At 42.9% G+C, this 25160-nt stretch overlaps 1 protein-coding gene across 1 annotated transcript; it reads right to left on the bottom strand.

The window, feature by feature from the left end:
• Positions 1-6438: 6438 nt before the first annotated feature.
• On the bottom strand, positions 6439-25135 carry UGT8 (UDP glycosyltransferase 8; the record flags this gene model as incomplete). Its single annotated transcript, XM_082281734.1, has 5 exons — positions 6439-7009; positions 7945-8164; positions 9331-9407; positions 10904-11046; positions 24314-25135. The coding sequence occupies 5 exons, from the start codon at positions 25133-25135 to the stop codon at positions 6646-6648; spliced, it is 1626 nt and encodes a 541-aa protein (XP_082137860.1). The 3' UTR covers positions 6439-6645.
• Positions 25136-25160: the final 25 nt, after the last annotated feature.

Raw genomic sequence — 25160 nt, 5'->3', positions numbered from 1 at the left:
GAAAAGGGACCTCCCATCCCAGCACCCCAACCTTGAGGGCTCCTGCATGGCCCAGGGCACCTGCCTTTTCCTGCATCCCAGCCAGGAGCAGAAGGGAGGGATGTGAGAGCAGGAGATGAAGGGCATCCATGAGGAGCCCCTACACAGAACACCCACGGTCACCAAGCATGTGGTAGGAATAGTCCTTCCTGTCCTGGAGCAGAATGGGGAAAACTGAGAGCACTGAAGACTGAACCATGAAATAGCCTGGCCAGAGGAAGGCCACAGGGGGTACCTTTTGGGGAGGGCAATGACCTGGAAAAGGTGCAAGGACATGGCAGGAGCATGAGGCAGAGTGGACAGCCAGCACCATGGGGAGACAGCCCGGACATGAGCTCCTGAGAACTTCCACAAACACATTCCTCATGCCATAGGATGGATAAATAAAGGAGAAGGTCACACACCTGCCCTTCCTTCCTCACCCTCAAGAATTCCCTCTGTGTCTTCTCTCCTACAGCAACTCTGTGTGCCCTCACCAGGGAAGCCACCCGGGTGGACATGTGGTGGCTCCTGTGACGCAAATAAGAGCTTCCAGCTTCCCCAACCTTTCCTCCCACACCCAGGGAAAGCAAGACTGCCCAGAAACTGTCCATAACAACACATCTGGTAAAATGGTTTGGGTCTGTGGAATATTTCCTGAAGATACAGGAATGATCTAAGAAACTAGTAGCAAGGAAATTGGTCATGGGTCTGGGAATGATAACCTGTCCTAAAGTTGCTCTTGTACTATTTGATCAATGATGACAATTTGTTACTTCCAAAAAGTTGTTTTACTTGTAATGTTACTTTAACCTTCTTAAATAAAAGTTATTCTTAAACACCCCCCTTCCCCTTAATTTCATACAGCAATCCCATCAGGCTCCCATGGATAGGCTGGAATGTTTCCTACTGTTACCTTGAGATGCTCGGCTCTTTACATCCACTACATGTACACTTAAAACACAAAACCCAAAGAAAAATAAAATTAAAGAAGCTAATGAATCTTTCAGGAATACCAAGTGTCCCACACAGGTGTGGATTCGTTTGCCTTTTTGGGAAAAGCACGGATTCTCACAGTCCTGCCCCCTCATTACATGTCACTCCTTACCCCCTGGTTTCTTCAGTGCTCCGTCTGCTTTGTGAGGCCGCTCTGAAAGAGACAAACAAACAGGGAATGACCTCGGGTTTATTCCCACGGGGTTATTTTTAACCTGGATCTTCTCACCGGGTTTGTGGTGCAGCTCCACAAAAAGGAGATGAGTCTGCAAAAACAAGGAGCCATTTGCAGTCCACGGCAGGAGGAGCGGCCAGCGGGAGTGAGTCCTTAAAAAAGAATGGATAAATCTCTTGTACCTGAGTAACACGAGCAATGGGATCAGGGAAAAAAACTGTTCCCTTTGCTGTACCCAACCATCAATCACACTTCAAGTTCTTATCACTTCATCTAAAAAACCAAACTGTAGCATTTTTTTCTGATTAAAGTAATGCAGATATTAATTCATGCATCCCCTTGTCATGCTTTTCTCAGCACCACCAAAAGACCCAACAGGGCCCCTTTTCCCAGACCAGAGGCTGCAGAGCCAAAACCAACAAAAAGGAAAAGCTAAATAAACATTTCTTTCATCAAGAAGCTCATAGGTGAGGCTTGAAGCGTTGAAAGGTCTTATCTGCAGTGAAATCCAATGCCCAAACTAAATCTCGGCTTGGAAACATTCCCTGGGGTGAGGCTGCCTCCACCCGAGAGCCAACAGAGCTGATGCCGGACATAAGGGATACACAGGAGCTTTCCATACCAGAACTGGGATGGAGCTATTAGAACAGCTTCTGGCAGAGTTACAGGGTCCCCAGGTGAGTTATCCTGGAAAGCAGAAGCAGGAGGGCAGGAAAATGCCAAGGGGGCTTTGGGAAAGTGGCAAATCAACACCTGGAACATTCAGAAACTACACAGAGTAAAAATGCTGCTGGGAAAGGCTGATGCACCAAAACGGGAAGACTCAGAAACATTTAGAGAAAGGCATAAAAGCATAGAAAAACAGGGCACAACAGAGGAGAGCATCTTACAAATACAGGCAAATGTGTTAATTCCTTATAGAACTCTCTTTTCTCTACATATCTATTTGCTGTCTCTATTAAGTTTTCCTCAGTGGGCATCTCCTGGAGCTGAAAACTCTTATCCTTCCTCTAAATCTCACAGGAGGAGAAGATGGGAATTTATTCAAAGCCTCTATGTGAGATTATCACGTGTCTGCTGCTTCATTTCAAGAAGCAAACGAGTTGTTTGTGTTTGGAATGAGAACAACTTCTTCCCATCAGGCTGTCACAGGAACTCAGTGCATCTTTTTGCAGTGAGCTTGAAAATGACCAGGTGAGCTTTGGGGAGCACAAAGAACAGAGAGAGGTCCATGAGGATGCTGAACATTTCTATGCCAGCTGCAGCTCATGTCCAACCAGCCCACTAATTCCAAGCATCGTCCTGACCTTTGCCCCTTCTAGTTTAAAACACCTGCTCTAATTCTGCATTGTCCTGTAACAGCAGCACACACGAACACAAAAAATGCTGCTTGTATCTCTCCCAGGTTAATCATTACACTGCACAGCCCACTCGGTGCAACACTGTGTCAGGAGTAGTGGGACAAGGAATTCTTCCTTATGTCCAAAGAAACATCTCATTTTCACCTCCAGCCCTCTGGGATTTCCCAATCCCAGCTTCACCCATTTGTTTTCCAAAATTCAAGATTCTCTATAAAGGAGAGCACTGTCTATATTTATGTGTATGTGAGCTACACTCCTCATAAGTAACCTCCCCACTTGATGACATCTAGCAAGACTTTTTTCCCTAACAAGCTATACCTGTAGATACTAAATTAAAATTTTGACAGTTAGCTTGTCCTAAGTGATTCTTAAATACATAGGAAGCTAGTAAAACATTTATAATAATATAAAACTCTGGTAAAATTTGATCACTACGTGACAGAATCACAGGGAGAACAAGATGAACAGGTGCACAGTAAAACAACTCTGTCTCCATTACTATCGTTACAGAGATGTACAAATTGAGATTATTTTCGTCTCTTAGTCTGGAATAAAAGTGTCTACAGGTGTTCCCTCCATTAAGAGTATTTGGCTGCCAAAAATCTTGGTGCTCATCCGCAAAAGTCAGAGCCTCTGTTGTTTCTTTCCTTAGTAACCATTCCCCACCAGTTCTTCCACCCATTATTTCATTAAAATATAATTATACCAACATTAGAGAGTCAATTAACATTCTGAGCAGGGCAATTGTGCTCTGTAAGTCAGTGCTTCTGTTTTGCACAGACCAGCACTCCTAACCCCGTGGAAGGCTGGTGTTTGTGCCTCAAAAACCCATCTGACACACTTGAATCCTTCAATCCCAGCCCATGCTATTCTTTTAAGGAGCAATTCCTAAATCAGCTCAGTAACAACCCAAGGAAGGTTTGGTATTCTTGATCTGTTCATTTCCTTAACTACTGCATAGTACCTCAATAATACAAGCCCCATGTACGTAAACAAGTCTGAGTCTATCCTCTACTCTATGAGTAAATTGCAAAATAGGAACTTCCAAGACTTCCCTAAATACTGTTCAACCTTCCGTCCCCTCAATACATGAGGAATACAATCTTTTCTATCCAATTTTTGTTCCATTACCAGCAATCCAAAACATTGTGTGTTTCGTTATTTTACAGTGAAATGACATTCAGCATTTGCTGGCTTTCGAGAAAACACACACATCTGTAAATAAATCAGGTTTGTAACTTTTAAAAGGTGTCATTATCATTAGGATAAGTAAGGCTCAGCTGTGGTATTTTCCAACCAGTGGCAGAGCACTGTCTTAGAAGATGAATTCAGTTTCTTTTAGGTGTCTTCTCTGTTCAGTGCATGATAACTAATATTGATCAGAGGGGTGACTAAAGCCTCAGACTCAGTACTGGGATGCAGTCCAGAGGTAAACACGTATTTTTAAACACTTTTTAAAATGTTTCTTCAGGCATCTGGCTGATTTCAACAATGGCTGGGCACCAACAGCAATCACCGCTAGATTCTGTGTCTGAAACACAGGAACAATTTGCTTGCTGTGGCAGAGAGGGGATTGAGATAACTACAGTAACAGCTTGTGCTTGAACTTAGAAGAAAGTTGAAACACAACAGGTATTTCTAGAGATGAGGTGGATCAGACTCATCAGGAATTTGGCAATACAATTAACACAGCAACTGCCTCTTCTTGCAAAAGAATTGCAGCATGTTTGTACCTACAGAGACTACTCAAGAAATCCATCACCTCATCTAACGTGACTGTGAAAAACCTTTCAGCCCTGCTTTTGAAGTGATGAATTTACCATGTACAGGAAAACAACAAAACAAAAACCACTGTGCCAGGTATGTCCACCAACTGCAAAAAATTTGAAATCTCATTAAGAAACCTAACTAAGAAGTCTAACTAACCATTTTATATTTCAACTGAATCAAAGCTCCTACAGGAAATCGATCTACACTCACAAAAAATATCAATATTTTTGACTTCAAATACATATCATGCACCACAGTAAACACTGAGAAGAAAAATTCTGTGTATCCTAATAAGCATCCACATTTATATACACGCACACGGTGGGTACTTCGAGGCAACCAGCATTCAATTGAACAAAAATATACTTCCAACAACAGCATTTCTCTATTAAATCCATGTTTATTGCTTAAGTTTTATCACAGTGGAGATTAAATTATGCTTAATCATCCGGTCAGTGCTTTTGTACCTTCTTTAATGCCAAAAGACCCCCACATTTTAAACCAAGTCATTCATACACTCTAAGTCTTCTCACCATCCCACCATTCATCACCTCTGTGTGCTCCTGTAGTTGCCATGGGCTGTAAGATTGTAAAAAGGTATAGCTAAGAGGCTTATATTTATAATACCATTTTTTTCTTCAAGTATTCAGAGAGCAGCACAAGTAGCTGCCCTACGTATTAGAAACATATCTGCACTGTTATTTATTGCTGTAGGACCGAGGTTCCTGATGGAATGGTGGTGAAATTTTGCATCACTGTGTATGAAGATGAGCTCAGCATCCCGTCATCACCCCAACTCCTCCCATGTTAGTGAGCGACAACAAGGCAAAACGGGCTTCCCTCCTTTCTCTTTCAGCCACGGGACCTCGAACTACAAATAAATAAAGCGTAGACTCACAACATGTGTAGTGCAAATTCCAAGTAAACAGAATGACATGGAAAGAAAACTCATAGTTGCCAACTTTGGTTCAGCAGGGCAGCAATGATTCCACGCCCGGCATTCCTGCCCTCGGAGCACACACCACCGCCAGCGTCCCGTGTCGGCGACAATGATTGAAGGAGATTGTTGGAGGCAGGGGGACTCGGGGCCACCTCCACACGCCGGGTGGCCAGGCCTCACCCCACACATCCCACCAGCCCCAGGCAGGACAGCTGGACACTGCCCACGGCGCGGAATTCCTATTGGCAACTACGTGGAACATGGATTGCATGGCCCAGACTAATAGAAGGTAATATTTCTGTTTTTCCAGATACAACCATTGAAAGAGAACATCTACAACATTGCGACTCAGAAAGAACTTAATGAGAATTAACAGGAAAGACATTCAACTCTGGGGACACAGGGGGAGTGCTGTGTGGGGGTCATTGCCTTTAAACAAACCCCAAGGAGCGGTTTGAGTCTGCACAGCTCTGGGCCATTACAAAACATTCTGCACTAAGCACAGGGCTAGGTTTTCCTAAGTTGTTGGTTTTGGATTTTTTTTTTTTGTTGCCATTGTTTCACTTACTTTTCTTAATTATGTAAATCTGCTTCCCACACAGCCGTATTTGGAATTGAAATAAGACTCCCTAATATTTTCGTGGCATAAATTCCGTATGTAGAGAAAGGTGACAAATAAAATTTTGTCTCAATTAAAGTTAGGACACACTGTAGACTTGCTCAGGACCCTTTTCTCTAAAGTACTGGTAGCGAGCAGAAGAGTCATGCAGCTTTATCAGTAAAACGAGTACATATTTTTGCCATTTTTCTTCAGTGCTCATTAAGATTTTTTTTTTTAATGTCTGTGTTCTCAGTCCACAACTTGCTGTTTCTTGCAAAAAGACTGGGGGAAATAATTTATGTTTTAAACAGCATTCTTACACAACGGGTTGAACCTTCAACAAAGGAAACACAGAACTAGCACTAGAGAGTTCTCTCAGCTAAAGAATATTAAAAGAATAAAAAAATAAAAGGAGAACACCTCTGCAAATAAAAGGAAACCTCTCCGCATTTGGGACACACACATTGAGCTTTTAAAAACTGAAAATTCATAAATATGGTCATCGTATAGAACTTTAGAGAATTAAGGCTTCTAAAAACTTTAGTGCCAAAATAACCTCTCTGCATCAGTATTAAGAATAAAGTATTTTCCATTTTAGGTTGTGCTTGCCTTTTTTTTTTTAAAGACTGCTCTTAGTTCCATAGAATCTTGTCACATAATATTACATACCGAAGGGGAGTGTTAGAACTGCTTATTGACAATTTAAGTAGTTGTTAGACTAAGTTACAGCGATAAAATTTGATTACTGATCTGATTCGTTACTACTTTACATGGGGCTGTTGGCTCATTTCACCTTTTTTTCATGCTTAATGTGGCCATTTCTTCTATACTTGCCATTGGGGATCCCGTTCTGGCAGTGTCCATTAACAGCACTATGTTTGTCATTTGACCAGAGATGTTTGCTCTGCTTGCAGATTAATTTTGTCACCCTGGCCAAAACATAGTATAGTAAGGCAGCACCCACTAGTAGGACCAAGGCAATATCCAATAAGAAATACTGAAACAGGGAGATGCTGTAAACAGCGGCACGTAGATGCTGGGCTCCGTTGTGGCGCAGGATGTAATTGATCCAGTACACAGTCCGGTTCACGGGGTGCCCAGGCTGGTCCTTGTGGATCTCCGACAGCCTCTGCGCCCGCTGCCGGTAGCTGGGGGGAGGCAAGCAAACAAGAAGAAAGGAAAAGCTGTCATCTCATGTTATTGTGCAACTGAATTACTGGAGAAATGCACAACAGCGAGAAACCTGGCCTTGATTTTGCAATAAACCATTTCCACCCAGGTCCAGAGTTTCGCCCAAAACTCTTTGTTTTTCACCCCGGCAGCTGATCCTGTCAAATTCTTCCTCTCCTGCCTGCAGGGTCAACAGGTTATTTACACAGGACTTGCCTTCACACCAAGGATAATTGCACAAGGGAAAGGTGATGAAACTGATGGTATCAAGGTCGCTATCAACATTCCTCCTCTCTGCCGCTCGCTCCTGACAGGATTCTCCTTTCTCAGAAAGACTCAGTTCCCATGAAAGCAAGAAGCATCAACAGCACTAACTAGGGTTAGCCCAATACAATATATTGCCAGCTAACCCTACTTTTAATGTGGAGATAACAGGTATTACTGGCCGGAAAAGGAAAATAACACTTTAAATATTACTATTTTATAATAAAATCACGGAACTTAGAGTCACTCTTTCTGAATACCTCCCCATTTTAGCTACAACCCAAACTATGTACATGTATCTTGCTCCAGGCCCTGCAGGTAGCACAACAGCCAGACTGCTCATGTGGAGTAATCAAGACAGACACAAAGGTCTGCAATACGGAGTAAGTCAGGACAGGTTTGTCTCCATAACCTCTGTGCCCTCCATATGGCAAATACTATAAAGAGCAAGTGAGACAACTCAGTTCTGGTGCTGAGCAATGAGCCCAGCACCCATACAGAAACCTCAGCCATTGGGTAATCTTGGGAAATGGGACAAACATCCAGACTTGCCTCAGGTGTACACACAAATAACGAAACGCAGGTTTGTTTCCACCGCACAAAGGTTTCATATCCACATTTAATGCACAAACAATCGCTCATTCCATACCTGGGATCATTAATAACTTTTACTAGGGCTTCATACAGTTCGCTCTCAGTCATGGTCTTCCAGTTCAGCAGTATTCCCATGCCTTTGGCCTGCACACGGGTCATGGTATCGTAATGGTCTCCAAAGAGGGGAATGCCCACCACCGGGACCCCGTGGTACATGGTTTCAAAAATGCTGTTCAAGCCTCCGTGACTGAGGAATGCTTTAATGTTAGAGTGACCTGGAACCACAAGAGGCATGAAGGTTACAAAATGCACTTCTATCTCCTTTATATTAAGTTACTGAAGCACCCAGGTACAACTTTATCACTATGTTTCTGTGGCTGCAACTCGGGCAGGTAAAAATGACTGCAGCTTGTTCTAAAGCTCTCCCTAAACCCACTCTGCTGAAATTCCTCATGCATTAAATCATTTCCTTATACACTGAGAGGGAGCAGCCAAAGCAAAGAAAATTCTCCTGTGTATGAGTCGTGTAAAATGATTAATGGAGTGATTAATATGCATTGCCTACTCCTGAGTAGCTGCAGGTAGTGACTCCAGCAGGTTTAGCAGTACACATGAGCGAGGGGGAGCACGGTTTTTTACGAAATACAACTTTTTAAATAGCAGGACAACTGATGTCACACCCTCCCCTAAAGCTTCACATGCCTTACTTGAGGTTAGTAAGACATGACAATCAGAGCAACAGCCTCATGTAATGGAAAAAGCAGCCTGCCTCAGAGCAACCCTGTAACCAAAACAAATCTACCTGCTTTAGGAGTCGTCTGCCTAACCACTATGTTATGGGAAATTCTCCAGCTCACACGCGCGCACACACAGATGCTTAATGCACTCATCAGCTCCCATCAGAGCTGTTTTGGGAACACATTATCATCCAGGTCTCCCAGAAACAGTCAAATATTCTGTGGCCTCTCAGATCCACAAGGGGCTCAGGTACCCTTTGACAGGGAAGGAGAAGAAAAATAAAATATCAGGTTTCATCCCCCCCTGAGAACCTGGAGCACCTCAGTTCAACAGAAAGATTATCAGCTTGCAACACGCGCCCAAGTTCTGGTAGAGCTTTCTTGGACAAAAGTAGCTGTATAAAACAGTATTTACAGACTCCCAAAGCTTATTCTGATGCTATGTGAACATAGCTCAGTTTTATGACTCCTCCTTGAACAGTGTTTGAACTTGAGGAAAACATGACATTCTTATCAGAGAAAGACAATTAACAGAGAGGTGTTCAATTCTGTCTTCAGATCCTAATTTAATATTCTTGCCCTGTGACTTTCATGACAGAAGTTATCCTGGCTTTATAATAACTGCTAATTCAGTAGAATATTTTTGAAAGAACAAACTGAACTCAAGGGAGAATAAGCAATAAAGAATGGAAACAGATACTCACCAAGGAGGTCATTTTGTGGTAACCATTCGATCAGCTTGGTATTGTTGCCTAAATTCCTCGGTTTGTTTCCTGAAAACCTAAACCAGTAACATCAAATGGAAACAGTTACCAAACCATCCAAAATGACTACTAAAGGACAGGACTGTTTGGTTCATTAGAGAGCATTAAAACTGTATCTTCAGAAAGAATCACCTACACATTTCCAATTAAGCAAGACATACATCCTTACAACTGGCTTGTACTTCTGTATGTTGAAAAAAGACTAAGATACTCATGCTAAATTACATAAAAGCAGATAACTGTGTTACTGGTTTGTCCTCCCTAACCAGATGGGCACAAAGAGCTACAATAATCCCTGGATTTAGCATTGTGACATAAGACCGCCAAGCAGTACTCACCCCATTTCTGTCTAACACACAGGTCCTTGATCTGAGGAACAAAATCAAAGCCCACATCCCCAAAAAACTCCAAGTTACATCTGACCGATGAACAAATACCTAAATTTTAACAGAAGGCTTCAAATGAAATTGTTGGGTTGGCATTAAAAAAAAAACAAACCTATCCTCAAGAAAAATCCTCTCCATTTATTTACTACAAAAAGGGGATGCTTCCTAAAGACAACTATTCCAGGGAAAACAACAAAAGGCGAGAAGAAAAGCAGTAAGATAAATTGGGATTACTAATTAGAAGCCAAGCAGTGTTGTGGGGCTCATAAGAAAACAGTAACTATCCCAAACAAAAACTGATGCAACCTTCAGAACAGCTTCAGTGCCAAAGCCTAGAAAATTCCCATTTTCCTGTTCATTAGTGGGGTTTGCTCCTTGAACTACACACAGCAGGGAGGACATGGTGGGGAACAGGCCACCAAGACTGTTAATACAGCTCCAAGAGTGTGGCAGGGTTTTGAGACACCCACATGAAATATAAGACACTGATTATCTGGAAAAAAATGGTTCACATAAACTCCACCAAATTATATCAGCAGTGCTTGACGTGAAGCAGAGCTGACTAAACAGTTTTTGGATTTTTACAGGGAGTTGAGAGCACCACTCAAGACATTTTTAGAACTGAGAATGCTTTTTACTGATTCTGAATCCTGAAAATTTCTCTTCCTTCAGTTTCTCACAGAAGGACAAGCAAATGGGAAAATCAGTAATGAAAGCCTGTGCTTACACATAAAAGAAGAAAAGGGGCCTAAAAAAGAGAAAAAGGGGGAAGACAACAGAAAATGGAAGATTTTCATCGTCAGGATTCATTCTTGAGCCCTGGGGTAGTTTCTTCATCCAAAATAGGGACAGTATGTCCTAAATGTTACAACCTTAGCCTGTTTTCACTGTCCCCAATCCTTCCAAGGATATAAACTCAGCCTAGGAGTGTAACCCGTGCGTTATTCTGCCACAACAATAACTGCTTCTCCTTGTTACCAGAATGTTGCAATATTTTCATGCCAAGAGTTTTTCAGGAGTGTCATATCGTCTGTGCCACCTAGGTAATCTCAATTCCAGCTTCTGCAACTCCAGCAGGAAACAAGCATGCTCCAACCCATGCCAAGTTCCTCCAAAACTGCCCTTACCTCCAGATAACCCTCTGGGGCAGCCTGGCCAGGGCATGTGCCAACTTATTGGCGATGTCTTCCGACAGGTATTTCACTCCAGCGCCGAAGGAAACGAGGACAAAACCGTTCTCGTGAGCACCATTCACCCACGCCTGGAGATCCTGTGGGAAGCAAAGTTCACATTGAGCACTGCAGAGGTCAAGCACAGGAACAACAAGGAAAGACAGCTTCGAAAGGGCAGTTGTCGGTAACTTTGTTGCTTCAGAAGCCAAGTTTCACAAATCCCAAACATTCTAGAACAATGAACACACCAAGAACAATGGCTGATGATTCAGAATCCAGGGCACAGGCCACAAACAGCAAAACCCTTCCGTGTTGGTTTAGCTTCAATATTAACCGCCAGTGGCTTAAGACAACTTGTCCCTCCTTAATTGATCAGTTGACATCCATTCACAAGTTAACAGGCTGCATTTTAACCCAGCACAGCATAAATAGATCCATCTCAGAGTATCAGCTTGGAAGCGCTGCACAGGAGAAGCATGAACGAAGCCTGGGACTCAGCTGTGTCATTTCCAGCCTTTAGGAAAGCTTCAAAAGCCTTGCTTTGTTTTCATTTATATAAAAAGAATAAACAACTTGAAAGAAGCCAGAGCTTCCCTAAACACTGTCAGTTTCTACTGCTCAAGGAATAAAGAAAATGTACCCTTTACTTTTTAAAGCATAGATGTAAATTCTGGGTTTTTCCTAACACAACTGCTGGCAATGGAAACAAAAACAAAAAAATCCTACCACTGGCATACCAGTCAGATGAAGAGTATCTTCCGTTTCTCGGGATACGGTTTAATTCTGGTCTTGTCAAATTTAAGCACAAGCCTGCTCAACACCAGTAAAGCAATAGGAAATGAGCAAAGAAAATGAAGAGCCATGCTCACAATGCGCCTCTTGTCCTGGTAATAAATAGGAGGGCAGACAGTAATGGAGTAATGCCGTGCTATCGTATCCGAGCACAAAATCTAGCACGTGGCACTGGGGGTTGTGCACTGCCCTCTGGAATAAAGCAAAAAAGATTTCCATTTTCTTTAAAATCCACAGTTCGTCCTTTTCCAGCACACTCTTTTCCTTTTTTTTATTCATGTGAAGGGAGAGGGAGCAAGCAAAGGAGGGGAAGCTGCTGTGACCCGTCTCGAAGCTGAATCATTTATTAGGGGCTGAACTTCTGACACAAAAGTTTCCAAGTGGTTTTGTGATTTATTTAAAGCTCATCCTTGAATCTTACTTCAGGACCTAAGGCATACTGCAAATGTCATTATATTATAGTCACTGTAGTGCTTCAACTAGTTACATCTTGAAGTACTTCCCATAAGCTATTTAAATCTAAAGAGAGAACTTTTAGTGGGCTCTAGGACAAACCATTCTGAAAAGCCCAAAATTCACAGGCCCTGGTCTTCACAGGGCACTCACCCAGCCAGAGGGGCAGATTCCTGGAGGTTTCCAGAATGCCTTCTTGATGACACCTCCCTGATACAGGTGCTCAGGAAGCCACAAACAAGATATTTGTGCTGGCTCTCAAATACACAAACGTGGCAGACCTTGTCTGGGATGCAAAGGTCCAGGCAGCCTTGCCTGCAGTGACCACGAGATGGAGTTCAGGATACTGAGGCAACATGGCAGACAACAGCAGCATCTCCTGGGCTTCAAGAGAGCCAATTCCAGCCTCTTCAGAGACCAGCTTGGAAGAATACCACAGGGGACAGATCTAGAAAAGCTCGGGAGAGCTCGTTGATGTGCCAGCACCACTTCCTCCAAGCTCAAGCATGGTCCATGCTGATGAGCAGGAAGCTAGCAAAGGTAGCAGGGAATATAAAAAAAAGATCCCTGGGTAAGACTCAGATTTAAAAAGAAAAAGCACCTATGAGTCAGAAACAGGGACAGGCAGACTATCCACACATTGCCTGAGCTTGCAGGGACAGGGTTTGGAAAGCCAAACCTCAACGGGACAAGGGACCTGGTGCCAAAAAGGTCAAGGTGCTTCCTGCTTTCTTCATTAGACTTTATTGGTATGGCCTTTGGCAATCCCAGGCCCTCAGACCAGAGGGAAAGACTAAATAAACTGGACTAAATAGACTACTTATATGACAGGATGCACCCAGAAATGCCAGGTGTCTGGAAACTGGTGTGGAGTGGTTGGGGAAACAGGGTGACTAGCCAGTGCCACTTGTGTTTTTATAGAGGAGAATCCACGGAATGGGCTATTCAGCCTCAACTTGATCCCTGGAAAGTGATGGAGAATAATCCTGGATCATCCTGGCATCAGAAGGCCCTACCTGTGACACTCCTCCTTGACCAGACACATGGTTTCTGCTACTGGAGATGAGTCTGTTCTCACTGAGAACTGGCTCCCAAGGCCAGCTCCCAAGGCCCAGTGCTCCTCTGTGCTTAATGAGAAATTCTGTGAGACTTCACAGATCTGATGTATTCACACAGTAACAATTGTACTTCATTATGTAAGCATGGAGGAGATAGAAATATTTCCTTATAACGGAATTTCTAAAACAGCATTCAAAAAATCCCCATGTATAAAATATAGCTGCTAAGTACGCAGAATTTTATGTAGAGGAACACAAAAAAAAAAAAGGAACTTCACTATATCACCTACAGACTTTTGTGTTTTGTTGTGCAACAGCAAAGCAACCTGCTCTGTGTTATATTGTGGTTTCATAGCCAAGCCTCTTTAATCCTTCCCTTTGAAGGTAATCCCACTGCTTCAGTGGGACATAACATGGACAAAGGCGAATTTAAAATCTTGACAGGCAAGACAAGATCCTGCCATCAGGCTCAAAGCATGGGATTTGTTTGTCATACTAAACGGGATTGTATTTTAAAAATAACTGGAATACAAAACACGATAGTTTGTATCAACAGAACCTTAATATCCAGATCAGAGCTAAATGATACCTGGCCAAAGCAGAAGCAGAGGAAGCTGATCTTGTCCTTTGAGTTTCTTTTAGAGCGCTAAATTAGAAAGAATGTAATTAATTCCTCAGACAGGGTTAAAACTGCCCAGTGCCAACCTCAGGAAGATGCAGAGAGTCTGATCTCAACTTGCTGTATTTTGACATCAACTGAAAGGTTCTTTCCTACCCCAGATTTCACTTATGCTTTACATGGTGCTGTTAGCAAGAGGAATTACTTACCTGCCTTCTGACCTGCAGCCCCTTAACAATCTGCTCCCCCAGTGGGGTGCTGGACATCACTACAGTGCACGGGCTGCAGAAAATCAACTACAGACTTGTAACAACGAGGGTTCTTCCTGCAAACATCTGTGTCATTCCTGGCATAACATAGCCTTGATTAAATGGGATCACTAAAAATGTAGGGAGTTGGGTAAAAATTAGGCAACGGAAAACAGGGAACTTTCACTGCCTCCTCGCAGAGCTCCCGGAGTTTGTGATCTGGATGAGTCCATTATTCTCAGGTTCCTTAAACTTAATTATAATTATTTCTGTGACAGCTTTTTAGCACAGAATTTCTAAACCGAACATCAAGTGAAACTGAATCCGAGAGAGTGGCATTCCCAGGCCTTGGATTTTAAGACCAATCTGAATGACCTGGTACAATTAGCCAGGCCATGGCACGAAGCCTCAGTATTTTCTTGTACTTTGCCTGTTCTTTGTGTAGTATACAAGGTATAGTCGTGATACCCACAGCAGATAAAGAGCAGGCTGTGCTCTTGGCACATCTCTGAAGGGGACTGAACACTTCAACAGCGCCATGACTACGTCTATGTACGTCCTTTAATTCTTACGTGGACAGTCCTAATGCTCACAAAAGAGAGGCTTGGAGCAATGCTCACAGAACCTGAACATTAGAAAACACACACTGATGCCACAGGACAATTTCGTTTGCCTACAATTTCAGCAGCCTTCAGCCACTTTGCCACCTTTTCACTCTCTAGGGCCGTAGTAGCCCAAACAGCCCCCACAGCAGCCTCAGTGAACGGCCACCCACTAAAAACCCTCACAGACACCCAAAGCTCATCCCACATGAACTCACCCCTTGCTTCCCCTTAAATCCACTTACACTTTTGACCTCCAGCACATTCTGCCCTGGCGATCTAATTACGCTCTGTATGAAAAGGCACTGAGTCAGGATGAGTCATTAAAGCTGCCCTCATTAAAATCAACATTCCCTGATCGGGCAGCACTTCGAAGCTCCTCGCTTGCAGCACAGCGACCTCCTTTTGCCTACTTCAAAGAATTTTCAGGTTTCCTGTCAACTCAGGATGATTTTCTTATAACACAAGGAAAGGAAATTACCATTTTGGAAGTCTAACCTACAGGAAAAAAAAAATCGGGGGAGGGAGTTTGTTACATGATGAGCTGCTTTGAGCCTTCCTCAAATTCTGGTTTGAACTTGAACCAAGCACAGAACTGAGAAGTTAATTCAAGCTTAACATACACATCATTAAGGCACACTTGTTCAAATGGTTCTCTCTTTCAGTGGCTAGAAGAAAGCACCTAATCCTTTCCATCACCCCTAAATGTAAGTAATTTTCAGTTTTTCTTTAAACAGATGCAAGGGCTTTTCTTTCTAAATCCTAGCACAGCCAAGGGACAACATTGCCTCGTTGAGGCTGCACTGCCTACTTGACAAACCTAGCAGTGACTTAGAAACAGAGATCTGGCTTTTCCCTTCCAAACCAGCCATCAGACCTTAAGGAACTATAATCCCCAAACCTCGATGAACTTCACAGCAAAACTTCCAGCAGGAATTCTAATAAAGAATTAGATCAGATGCTCACAGAGCTCATGTACATCACATGCACTAAAAGTAGTGTGGTCCTGGCAAATCTAGGACAGCACATTCACATTCTGAACTGAATAGTGAACGGCATTTTCTAGATGAATTTTGTGTTTCCTCCAGTTACAGCTTTACATACATTCATAATAAAGTATCACCTAATGCATATATTATAACTAATTCAAATTGTCACTTAAATGGTTTAAAAATAATAAATAATGCAAGTATCACCTAATGCCTATATTATCTATCATTTTCACACAAGTTATTTTAAAAAACAATAAACAATGCATTCTAATGTATGAAAAACTTAAAGGACCTCTAATTAGAACACGGCGCCCAACCCTGCCAGGTCTCCGCTTGTTTCCATGTAAGTTCCGTGCAAATTCATGTCCTTTGGGAGAAATAGTACAGGACTCTGTGCTTGCATAGGGAGAAGAAGCACTTATTGATCTGTGCTGTACTATAGGAGCGAGGGGGGAGGAAAAAAGAAATAAAATCCATCTTTTGACCAATGTGAGACAGGAATGCTATTGTGCCAGCCCCACTGTGTGGGCTTTGTTCTGCCTGGTTTTCTAATTAGCCATTCTCTGCAGGCCCCGGTGCTGAACACACAGCTGTGAGCAGGGAGTGAGGGCCCAGCTGGCAGTAACCAGTGGTGCCTAATACTGAGCTTTGTTTCAGATAAACAAAGTGCACAAATACAAACATAACCGGGTGTAATATCCGAAGCTTTCCCTGTTCAGCTGCTCGATTCAAATGCCCAATAGCACCAATGCCTGTTCTTTGAATATGGTTGCAAACCACCCTTTCCCCAAGGCAGAGCACAGGCATCCTCTGCAACTTCTCCTACAAAATGCTGCTTAGAGCAAACAAAACCAGATCTCCTTTAAAATAAGAAGCCACACTAAGCCATCTTTAGAAAGGAGATACTCGCTGATAAACAGAAAGGCACAGAGACCATTATCAGTGTCCAAACATTTCTGCTGTCCTCTATATAGTACTTCTCTCACGTGACATATTTAAATTCTGCATTAAAACATTTTTATTTCAGATTTTACTAACATAACGTATCAGAACGCGTGGTCTAAGGTCATACAGGTACCCTTACACAACCTTCACTATCACAAAACAAACAGGACCATATCACATAACCTACAAGTTATAAAAACCCATCACTCCACAGCAAACCCAGAGAAACTATCACTTCAGGCAAAGTAAGCTGCTTGTATTTACTTGCCATGAATTTTTAAGTGAGTCTAGAACCAAAAATAGGAGATTTTATTCGCTCAGGGCAGCAAAGGACACAGAACATCACAGTGAAAGCCAAGGGCTGAGGCAGAGGATGGAGTCAGCCTCCCTGACTCCACACATCCAGCTACTTCTGCTGGCTCCACATCACCCGGCACCTTGGTCACACTCCGAAGGTTATTTTCCAGTGACTGAATTCCTGCTTTTTAAAAACGATGGCTACCAGGCAAAAGTGATTCTCCAATTTTATCAGGGCTTGGTCCTTTCCATATAATCTGTCTTAATTAAGTTCTTAGTTCAATTAAGAGCAGCCACACAGCTCCCACTGAGGACAGGATCCTCACAAGCCCCCATTTCCCTCTGCATTAATACGAAGTTATTTGTTCTCTTCCCTGGGCTTTATTAACGAGACCTGCCATACAAAAGGTGCATGCAGTTAATATACACACTATATTTTTTTAATGTAATTCATATTGACACAGAGTAAGGTAACTCCAAAAACAATACCTTGGGCCCATTAAAGAAGCGTACTCAGATTATGGCATTAGACTAAATCCCTGTTTTCTTGCTGGCTAAAGCCACCCTACCAGTTGGGAAACAAACTCTAAAGATCTGAACCGTTTCCTATCAGAACCCCAAGCAGTACCAGGTACAGTCACCACATATTAATCTAACAATGGTGTTAAGTTTTTCAATACGAGACAGATTCAGCCCTGCTGAAATACATATGACTTTTTCCATTCACATTTCTCACTAATTATTTGATGTTTATACATATACACTGTGTATCTGCCTTCTCAAAATACAGTGGGTATATATTAAAAAAAAGTCTTTAAAGCCTTACAAAACTTTCCAGTGCCTAAAATGTTGTATTTTCTTATCCCTGATTCTACTGCCTTTTCCCATTTAACATCCAACAGGGACAGAGCATTTAAGTCCATTTAACTTTAGAGAGGAATAAAATTCACACTCAAAACCAGAGTAAGGAAATGCAATCCCCCAAGCCCTTGTCTTTGCTCCCATACCTGAGCCCCCTCTAGAGCTGCAGGCATATCCAGTGAAGCTCCGGGAACACGCTCTCCCAGAGCTAGAGGTCAACCAGGAAAGTGCCACGCAAGGACTTCCCTGATGCAAAAATCCATTACTCACCAGACCTCTGGCAAGCACCCTGGGAAAGCAACCTTGCCTTTCAAATGAATGGGAGGAGTGCAAAACAAGGAGCTTGCCCTTCAGGAGAGGTTATTAAAATCACTGCAGAGAGTAGCAAGTGCAGCAGAGGGATCCTCAAATCCAGGGTTCCAATTAAAAACCTTGCTGGCATTACCCCACAGGCAACATTCTGTTAAAAAATACCCAAAAATCCACCTTCCTAAGCATGAACTTGCACACATGCACAGGAAAGTTGATGATTATCAAACAAATGCAAACCAAGGTTTTACCAACCCTCCTATAGTCTCAGTAGCTCCTTATGGAGCAAAAAACTCTGCAGGAGTAAAGAAAAAACACTATCAAGAACAGAGGGAGACTAGTTTTACTTACTCTGTCTACAGAACACGGGGTCAAATTAAATTACAGATAATACAGTTAAGAAGAAAATGGACAAGAAGATAAATTTTAAAAACAGACCTCTGTATTACAGATACTGACATATACCTCACCCATAAATCCACATGATAATCTCATTTAGGTGGGAAATTTTGTCTGTCATTGTCCTAGTATGACACCTGTGCTCTGTGGATGGTAGGAGATAGAATTCTAATCTGCAGCTTTAAATCTTTTAATCTAATAACTGCAATTTCTTCTTCATTTTCCTCTTCACATAAAATAGCTTTTCTTTCTTCCTGGAGTTTACCCTCTCCCTTCTCTTTTTTTAAAAATCTACAAATACATGTAAAGTGTATATATGTAAAATACCCATATATTTTTATAATATATTTATATAAACAAGCCATCAGACATCACCACTCCTATGAAAAGCCTAAGATCAGCTGGCTTCTGAGACCCGCACCCTTCACTCTGACTCCCCTTGGTCATGGTTAACAGCAGAACATGCTGCCTGCAGAATTCCCCCTGTGAACAGCCTGGGAAGGTTCAGGCAGATGCCTCCTCACAAAACCTTTGCTCCAGACAGCTCATCTCCCAAAGCAAGGTATTAGCCATAAAAAAATTATCCACTTCACCTTCAAGCAACTAGGACATCTGAAAAGCTGTCTTGATTAAAGACTTCTTTCTTCAAGTCAGTAATATTAATAATTAGGCTTGCTGCTTGTAAATGTTGAGTTTTGAGCACATTCCAACTTCCCAAAGTATAGGAACATGGTAGCCAAAATCAAGGATGTTCCAATACCCCAGGAAAAAAGAATGCCCTTTGAAATCAATTCCTATCTTCTGTTTTATGCTATAAATGGAGAAACATGGGAAGAACACTAGGTCATTATTTCTCCTCTGCAGAGGTCATTCCTCAGAATTTGGAAGTGATGCTCAGTTAAACCACTGCATGTTATCAAAGTGAATAAATCTTGTTAGTTTGTGTGTTCCAATAGGAACATGATAAATTAGAATATTTAAAACCACAAAGCCTGTTTACAGTAGTAGCTTATTAAGGTTGGGGTTTTTTCTGTAAGTAACTTCTGTTGCTTTTAGCTTTCACCATCTGACCTATCCAACATGTAAGGTCTCTAACTTCCATTTTCCATTCCCAATACAAACAACTGCTTGAAGTCAACAAATAACCACCCTGGACAGTAATCCATGAACCAAGTAAACTTGCTTTTTGATGGACAGCACAGGCTTGCTGAAGGTTGGGTGCTGCTTTGTCAGCTCATAGGATGCCAGCTTTATGTCTGGCATGTGCACCTGGAGGACCTACCTTCCTCAAGTTTAACTGGAGATAGTTAACCAGGCTCCAAAATCAGCCCCGTGCCCTTCTCCCTGTGTCTTGCATTAAACAGGCAGAGGCTGAGTCACATTTCTCCTCAAATTTAAAATGCAGCAGTACAGCATGGTTCACCAGCCCTGTCCTACTGGAGCAGCTGAGACTGGAGACTACAGTTTTAGGACTGTGGGTACCCGGAAAGCTCCGGCAACGCTTCCCTGTGGATCAAAACATCAAATTCTGAGGGGGAAGAAGCTTGATCTAAAATATATTTCAGAGCCAAAATACACAATCATACAGTTCAGTCCAGAATTTACACAGTGCTGCATCACCTCCATCATCCTTAAAAGACTTTTTTCCTCCCCAGCTGACAATCACATGCATTTTAGAATAGCTCTAGAATTGCTTCACATCACCAGACACTTACTGTCCAAACAGCTCTGTAAGAACTATTCCCCGGACTTCAAAAATAATACTAAAATGATAGTGCTACGCCATGCACAAAAATCTACCGCTACAGTCTGCAAGAGCTGATGTGTCCTTGAATCCGAACGAAGGAGAAAAGCCAGGTTTAAGGAATAAAACATCTCTTGATTCTTCCACCTCATTTTCAACATAAATATCAGTATCAGCTAACACACCTAGTAAACACAGAACTGTCAGCAAAGCTCAGGGGGGCAAAAAAAATCCCCCAAAACCAAAAAACCCAAACACTTTCTAGTGAAGATACTTCAAAGCCACCAATTTGCTACATGGACTTCTATCTGTATAATAACAAGCTCAGATAAGAGATATCCAGGGAGAAGCGAGGAAGTTCCTGCAATTATCTGTTGACAGCTGTGGCTGAAAGGACAACTTATTACTCCAAAATAAGAACATCCTCCTCTGCAGCATAAATTTACTCAAGGACTGAGTATTTCCCAAGGCAGCTGCTAGTAGCACCCCTCAGCTTCCTGCCCTGATTCAGGGACATATCTTATCAGGCTGATTAATGCCTAGTACGCATCAACCTGGTCACAAGGTACAAAATGCCAGAGCAGAGGTTTCCCTGTTGTTGCTTAAAAAGGGGTTCCTTTAAAAAGCCAGCTCCATTCAGATCCCTCTGGAAAACTGTAGTGAGGAAGAGGCAGAGGAACCGCTGCTTTTCCTAATGGCCAATGACAGTTATCTGGAAAATACTGCCAGGGAACACTATATCCTTCATAGTTTAAGTCACAGATGACTTCAAGGACTCGATAGCCAGTCTTTCTCTAGCTTTTTATCTTTCAAGGCTAATTCAGTTCACACTGTCCTCTATATTAATTCAACATACAGTTTTATGAGTTAAGTACACAAATCCTGGACTCTGTACCCATCACCCAGAAGTGAATACAATTTGACATGCACATGGGATACTCATGTCCTTGTCTTTTACTGCGCAGCACAGCACACTTTATGCAAGAAGTACCTTCTAAACTCAGTTTAACCAGTGAAAATGTCACCCTGGCTCTCACAGAGGACAAATGGAATTGCCTACGCAGAGCTTTGCAAAGCAACCATCAGCCCTCCACCACGGCAGAGCAGACTGACAGGGCATGCTCGGCTTCATCCGACCTCAGCAGGGATTGGAAGGGGGAATGTGCCATCCCCAGGCATTGCAGCCACTGCCTGCACAGGTAAGGCTGACCCTGCCATGCTCAGGAGGGAGCCGCAAGGCACCGCAAGGCGCCGGGCAGAGCGGTGACCTCCAAAGCACCCGCTGCTCTCCCCGCTGGCTCCCCCTCCTTGGCACGCCGATCACTGCGACTTCCCGAGGGACACTGCGCCAAGCGAAGACCGACACCGGGGCACTGCCGGGGAAGGAGAGCAGGGAGGAGGATCGGAGCCTTCCCGAGGCATCTGGGGAAGCTGCAATCCAAAGACACGCTGGCAGTTTGTGTGCCACAGCCGGGGGCTGCAGCGTAATTGCTACAGAGCTCAGCAGCAGCTAAAAATCATGCTTGACACAAGCTAACTGCAAGATCAGCAGGGAGGATGTGCCCCAGGATCGAAATATTAATGCAGATGGAACAGCAAAGCTGGGTCAGTTTATGTGTGTATATAAATATAAAACATATTAACACAGATGACCAGAAAAGCTGGGTCAGGTTTGTTTCCCCTCCACATACACTGTAACATGCTATGAATATTCAGCACCCACTGCTACGTGCTACCTTTATAGCTGTGGTTTTCTAACTTCTCTTTCAAGAAGTTCAAGGAACAGGTGCAGAATCTGAGCAGCCACAAAACAGAGCTACCCCATCCCCTAGAATGAAAGAATGGCCACCCTGTAACAACTTACAATATCTTGACATTTATCTCCTCATTGACTGCTTAATTGTTACTATCTGCCGCTTAAGATGCTACTTTTGAACAGAAAGCTAGAACTTAACTTATGTGTAAGCATTCTATTATGGTTAAACAATTTGCTTATTTTTGGGGGACGAGGGGGGGGGAGGAGGGGAGAAGGAAAAAACTGTTGACAACACAGGGGTGCCACTACTGAGGTGCGCAGGTAGTCTGATCAGGCATATTGGACTTGAAAGAACACCCCTGATCTTTTTTCCTAATACCTCCCTAGCAGACAAAGTGGACTAAGCTACTTATTAGCAGTTTTGGTGAATTCAAGAGACCTGAAACACTTCTAATAACAGCTTTAGTGGGCAAATTCTAGTTACTGTGTCCAGCTACACACTCCCTTTTTCTAATCATCGTCCCCGGACAATAGCATTACTTGAGAGAGCCCTGAAGCACCACCAATTCCAGCCCAGTGCAGGAACATGAAGTATCTCTGCTTCTGGCTCACCTTAATGCACCCAACTAGAAGCTGCAGAAAATAGATTAGCCAAGGCTGCTGCCTTGGAGATGCAGCAAGAGCAGAGAAGAGCCACAGCACTCGCTATCTGCATTCGCAGTTTTCACCTGCCAGGACAGAGGGTCATTTGTGAATTTCATCCAACTGCTCAGCAAACAAACTGATTGCCCAATAATTTACCTACAATACACACCACAGGGATATGTGTAACAGCTTAGGCACGGACAAAATACAGGATCAAAGATGTACATGCTCACTTGGTGCCTCTCTCACATTCAGTGAAAACTTGTGCTTCGAGCACTAAGAATGAATTCCCTGATACAACAGAAAATAATTAAGTAATGTCTCAGCTCACAAATAATTACAGGTCGTTTCTTTCCCCCACTGTAATAAATACTTGCCACCACAAAATCGACCTACAGGTCTGCTTAAAGGTCTCTATCACTCCTGTTACACTAAACATCAAAAGACACTAAACAGACAACGGTAACCTATTGCCCAAATTGATTGCGCAAATACCTTTTTTCTCTTACAGAAAAAGAAAACATCAGTCTGGAAAATGAAGAAAAAACTCAATCCAGCCAGCAAAGTTTTCCTGGAGGGAATAGGGATGAACTTTTAGACAACCCAAGGGGACCTTTAGTCTGCTTTCTTAGGATAGCTGACCCTTCCTTAATACAAATACTGATGCACACATGGAAAGAACCAGTTAGAAGCACCACTGCTACGGTCATCTCTGATGACACCCAGGAGAACAGACAATAGCACTTTTCATACAAAAAGCAAAAGCTGAAAGAGGCATTTTAGATTGAGCACCGCAGGTCTACCTATACCTTTTTATCATCCAGCCAAAAGCATCCATTAACAATCACCTCCAATTCAAGATCTATTTGTTTATGTACACACAAACAGAAGTGTAAGTGACATGGTTTTCTGTGAGATGGTTCTGCCTGTCACACACTACTGTATTGCTCAACAGGCATTCTTAGGTGTAACATATCAAAGATCACTGAAGTAATCAAACTTAATAATTAACCTGTACAGCCAGGATTTCTGGAGTCAGTCCAGTCACTACCACTGTTTCAGTCTGAAGTTCATACCTGACGGCCTGCACGTGCACAGCAAAAATTCAACTCTGAGTGCAGCCATAGTGTCATGTATGTCAACTCTTATCTCCATTTGTCACTCTGTACAGTTTTTTCATGCTTATATACTCATAGTCTTAAAGACACGATCAAACCTAAGGGAGGCATAAAAACAAATACCATAAAAACACCAATACCATGAAATTACCTAATATACCCTACCAGCAGGCTTCCTTAAGCATGAACAGTATTCATCCATTCGCCCTTGTTCCCATTTTAAACTATGTTTGGTTAGAAGCTACTGACGTGACTTCCAAGACAGAGTGCACTGTCTTTCACCACTACCGCACCATTAAGCATCTCACACAAAAGCAAAATACTTCCTGCATCCACAAAAGATTCGTTTTGTTGAATTTGTGACCAGTAGGTACCCTCACCACCCCATGAAGTGACTTCCAGGGTACATTTCACCAAGCAGCAACAGAACAGGTCCCATCTGAAAAATCACTGCTTAAAAAGTGTCATTCATCACACGAGGTCAAGCAGAAACCACAGAAATTACTGCAAAACTCAGCAAACCTTACTTCTGGCAGAGGGCTGGCCGGCTTCGTTAGGATTCCTCCCACATAAACAACATTGGGTAGCGTAGGTCTCGGAAACTCCAGTGCTACATCAGTACAAAGCATCCACAGGCTGGATCCATGGACCAAGTCATACATGGACCTTTCCGGAAGAACCTTGTGTTTCTGCATTATCCTTTCATATTTTGGCAGAACCAAAAAACTAACTCCAAATCTTGAAATAAGATAAACGACGGTATTTTTAATCCTCTCGAACAGGTTCATGTGATCTGTGAGTAGCGAGTTAAATTCTGGAACATAGGACAGGGGAGCTGGAGCACCCACTTCTGCTGGATACCAGAGGCCAGTGGAAAACACAGCGTATTTAACCCCTAAAAGATGGGCTATAACAAATCCACACATCTCATTGGGATCTACCAGGAGCAGGTCAAATTTTTCCTGTTTGAGGGCACGCATGAGGTTTCGGTTGCCAACGATCATGTCGCAGTTCTTGGAGTAGTGGTCCAGGATATCGAACAGTTCGAGGGCAGTCAGTCTCCCCGAGAAGATACTCCTCATCTTGGACTGGAGGAAATCATCTGAGGTGCTGCTGTTAAAGATCCCTGGGTAGCGCTGAAGTCTGTAGTGATTAGATGGAGGAATCTCTCTGCCCTCAGAGAGGAGAAACACTGTCTGGTGACCTTGGTCATGCAAGGCCGAGGCCACAGTCTTGAAAATATAAAGATGGCTTTCAAACATAATTGGCGGCACAACAACAATTTTGGCAGCCCTCGCTATCCCGACAGCACTCCACAGGAGAATGAAGGCTGGAGCGTACGGCTTCATAGCTGAAAGGAGAAATAAGAGCATT

Source organism: Coloeus monedula, assembly GCF_965178545.1.
Source record: "Coloeus monedula genome assembly, chromosome: 5".
Classification (NCBI taxonomy): Eukaryota; Metazoa; Chordata; class Aves; order Passeriformes; family Corvidae; genus Coloeus; species Coloeus monedula.
This window is presented reverse-complemented; position numbering and strand designations above follow the sequence as displayed.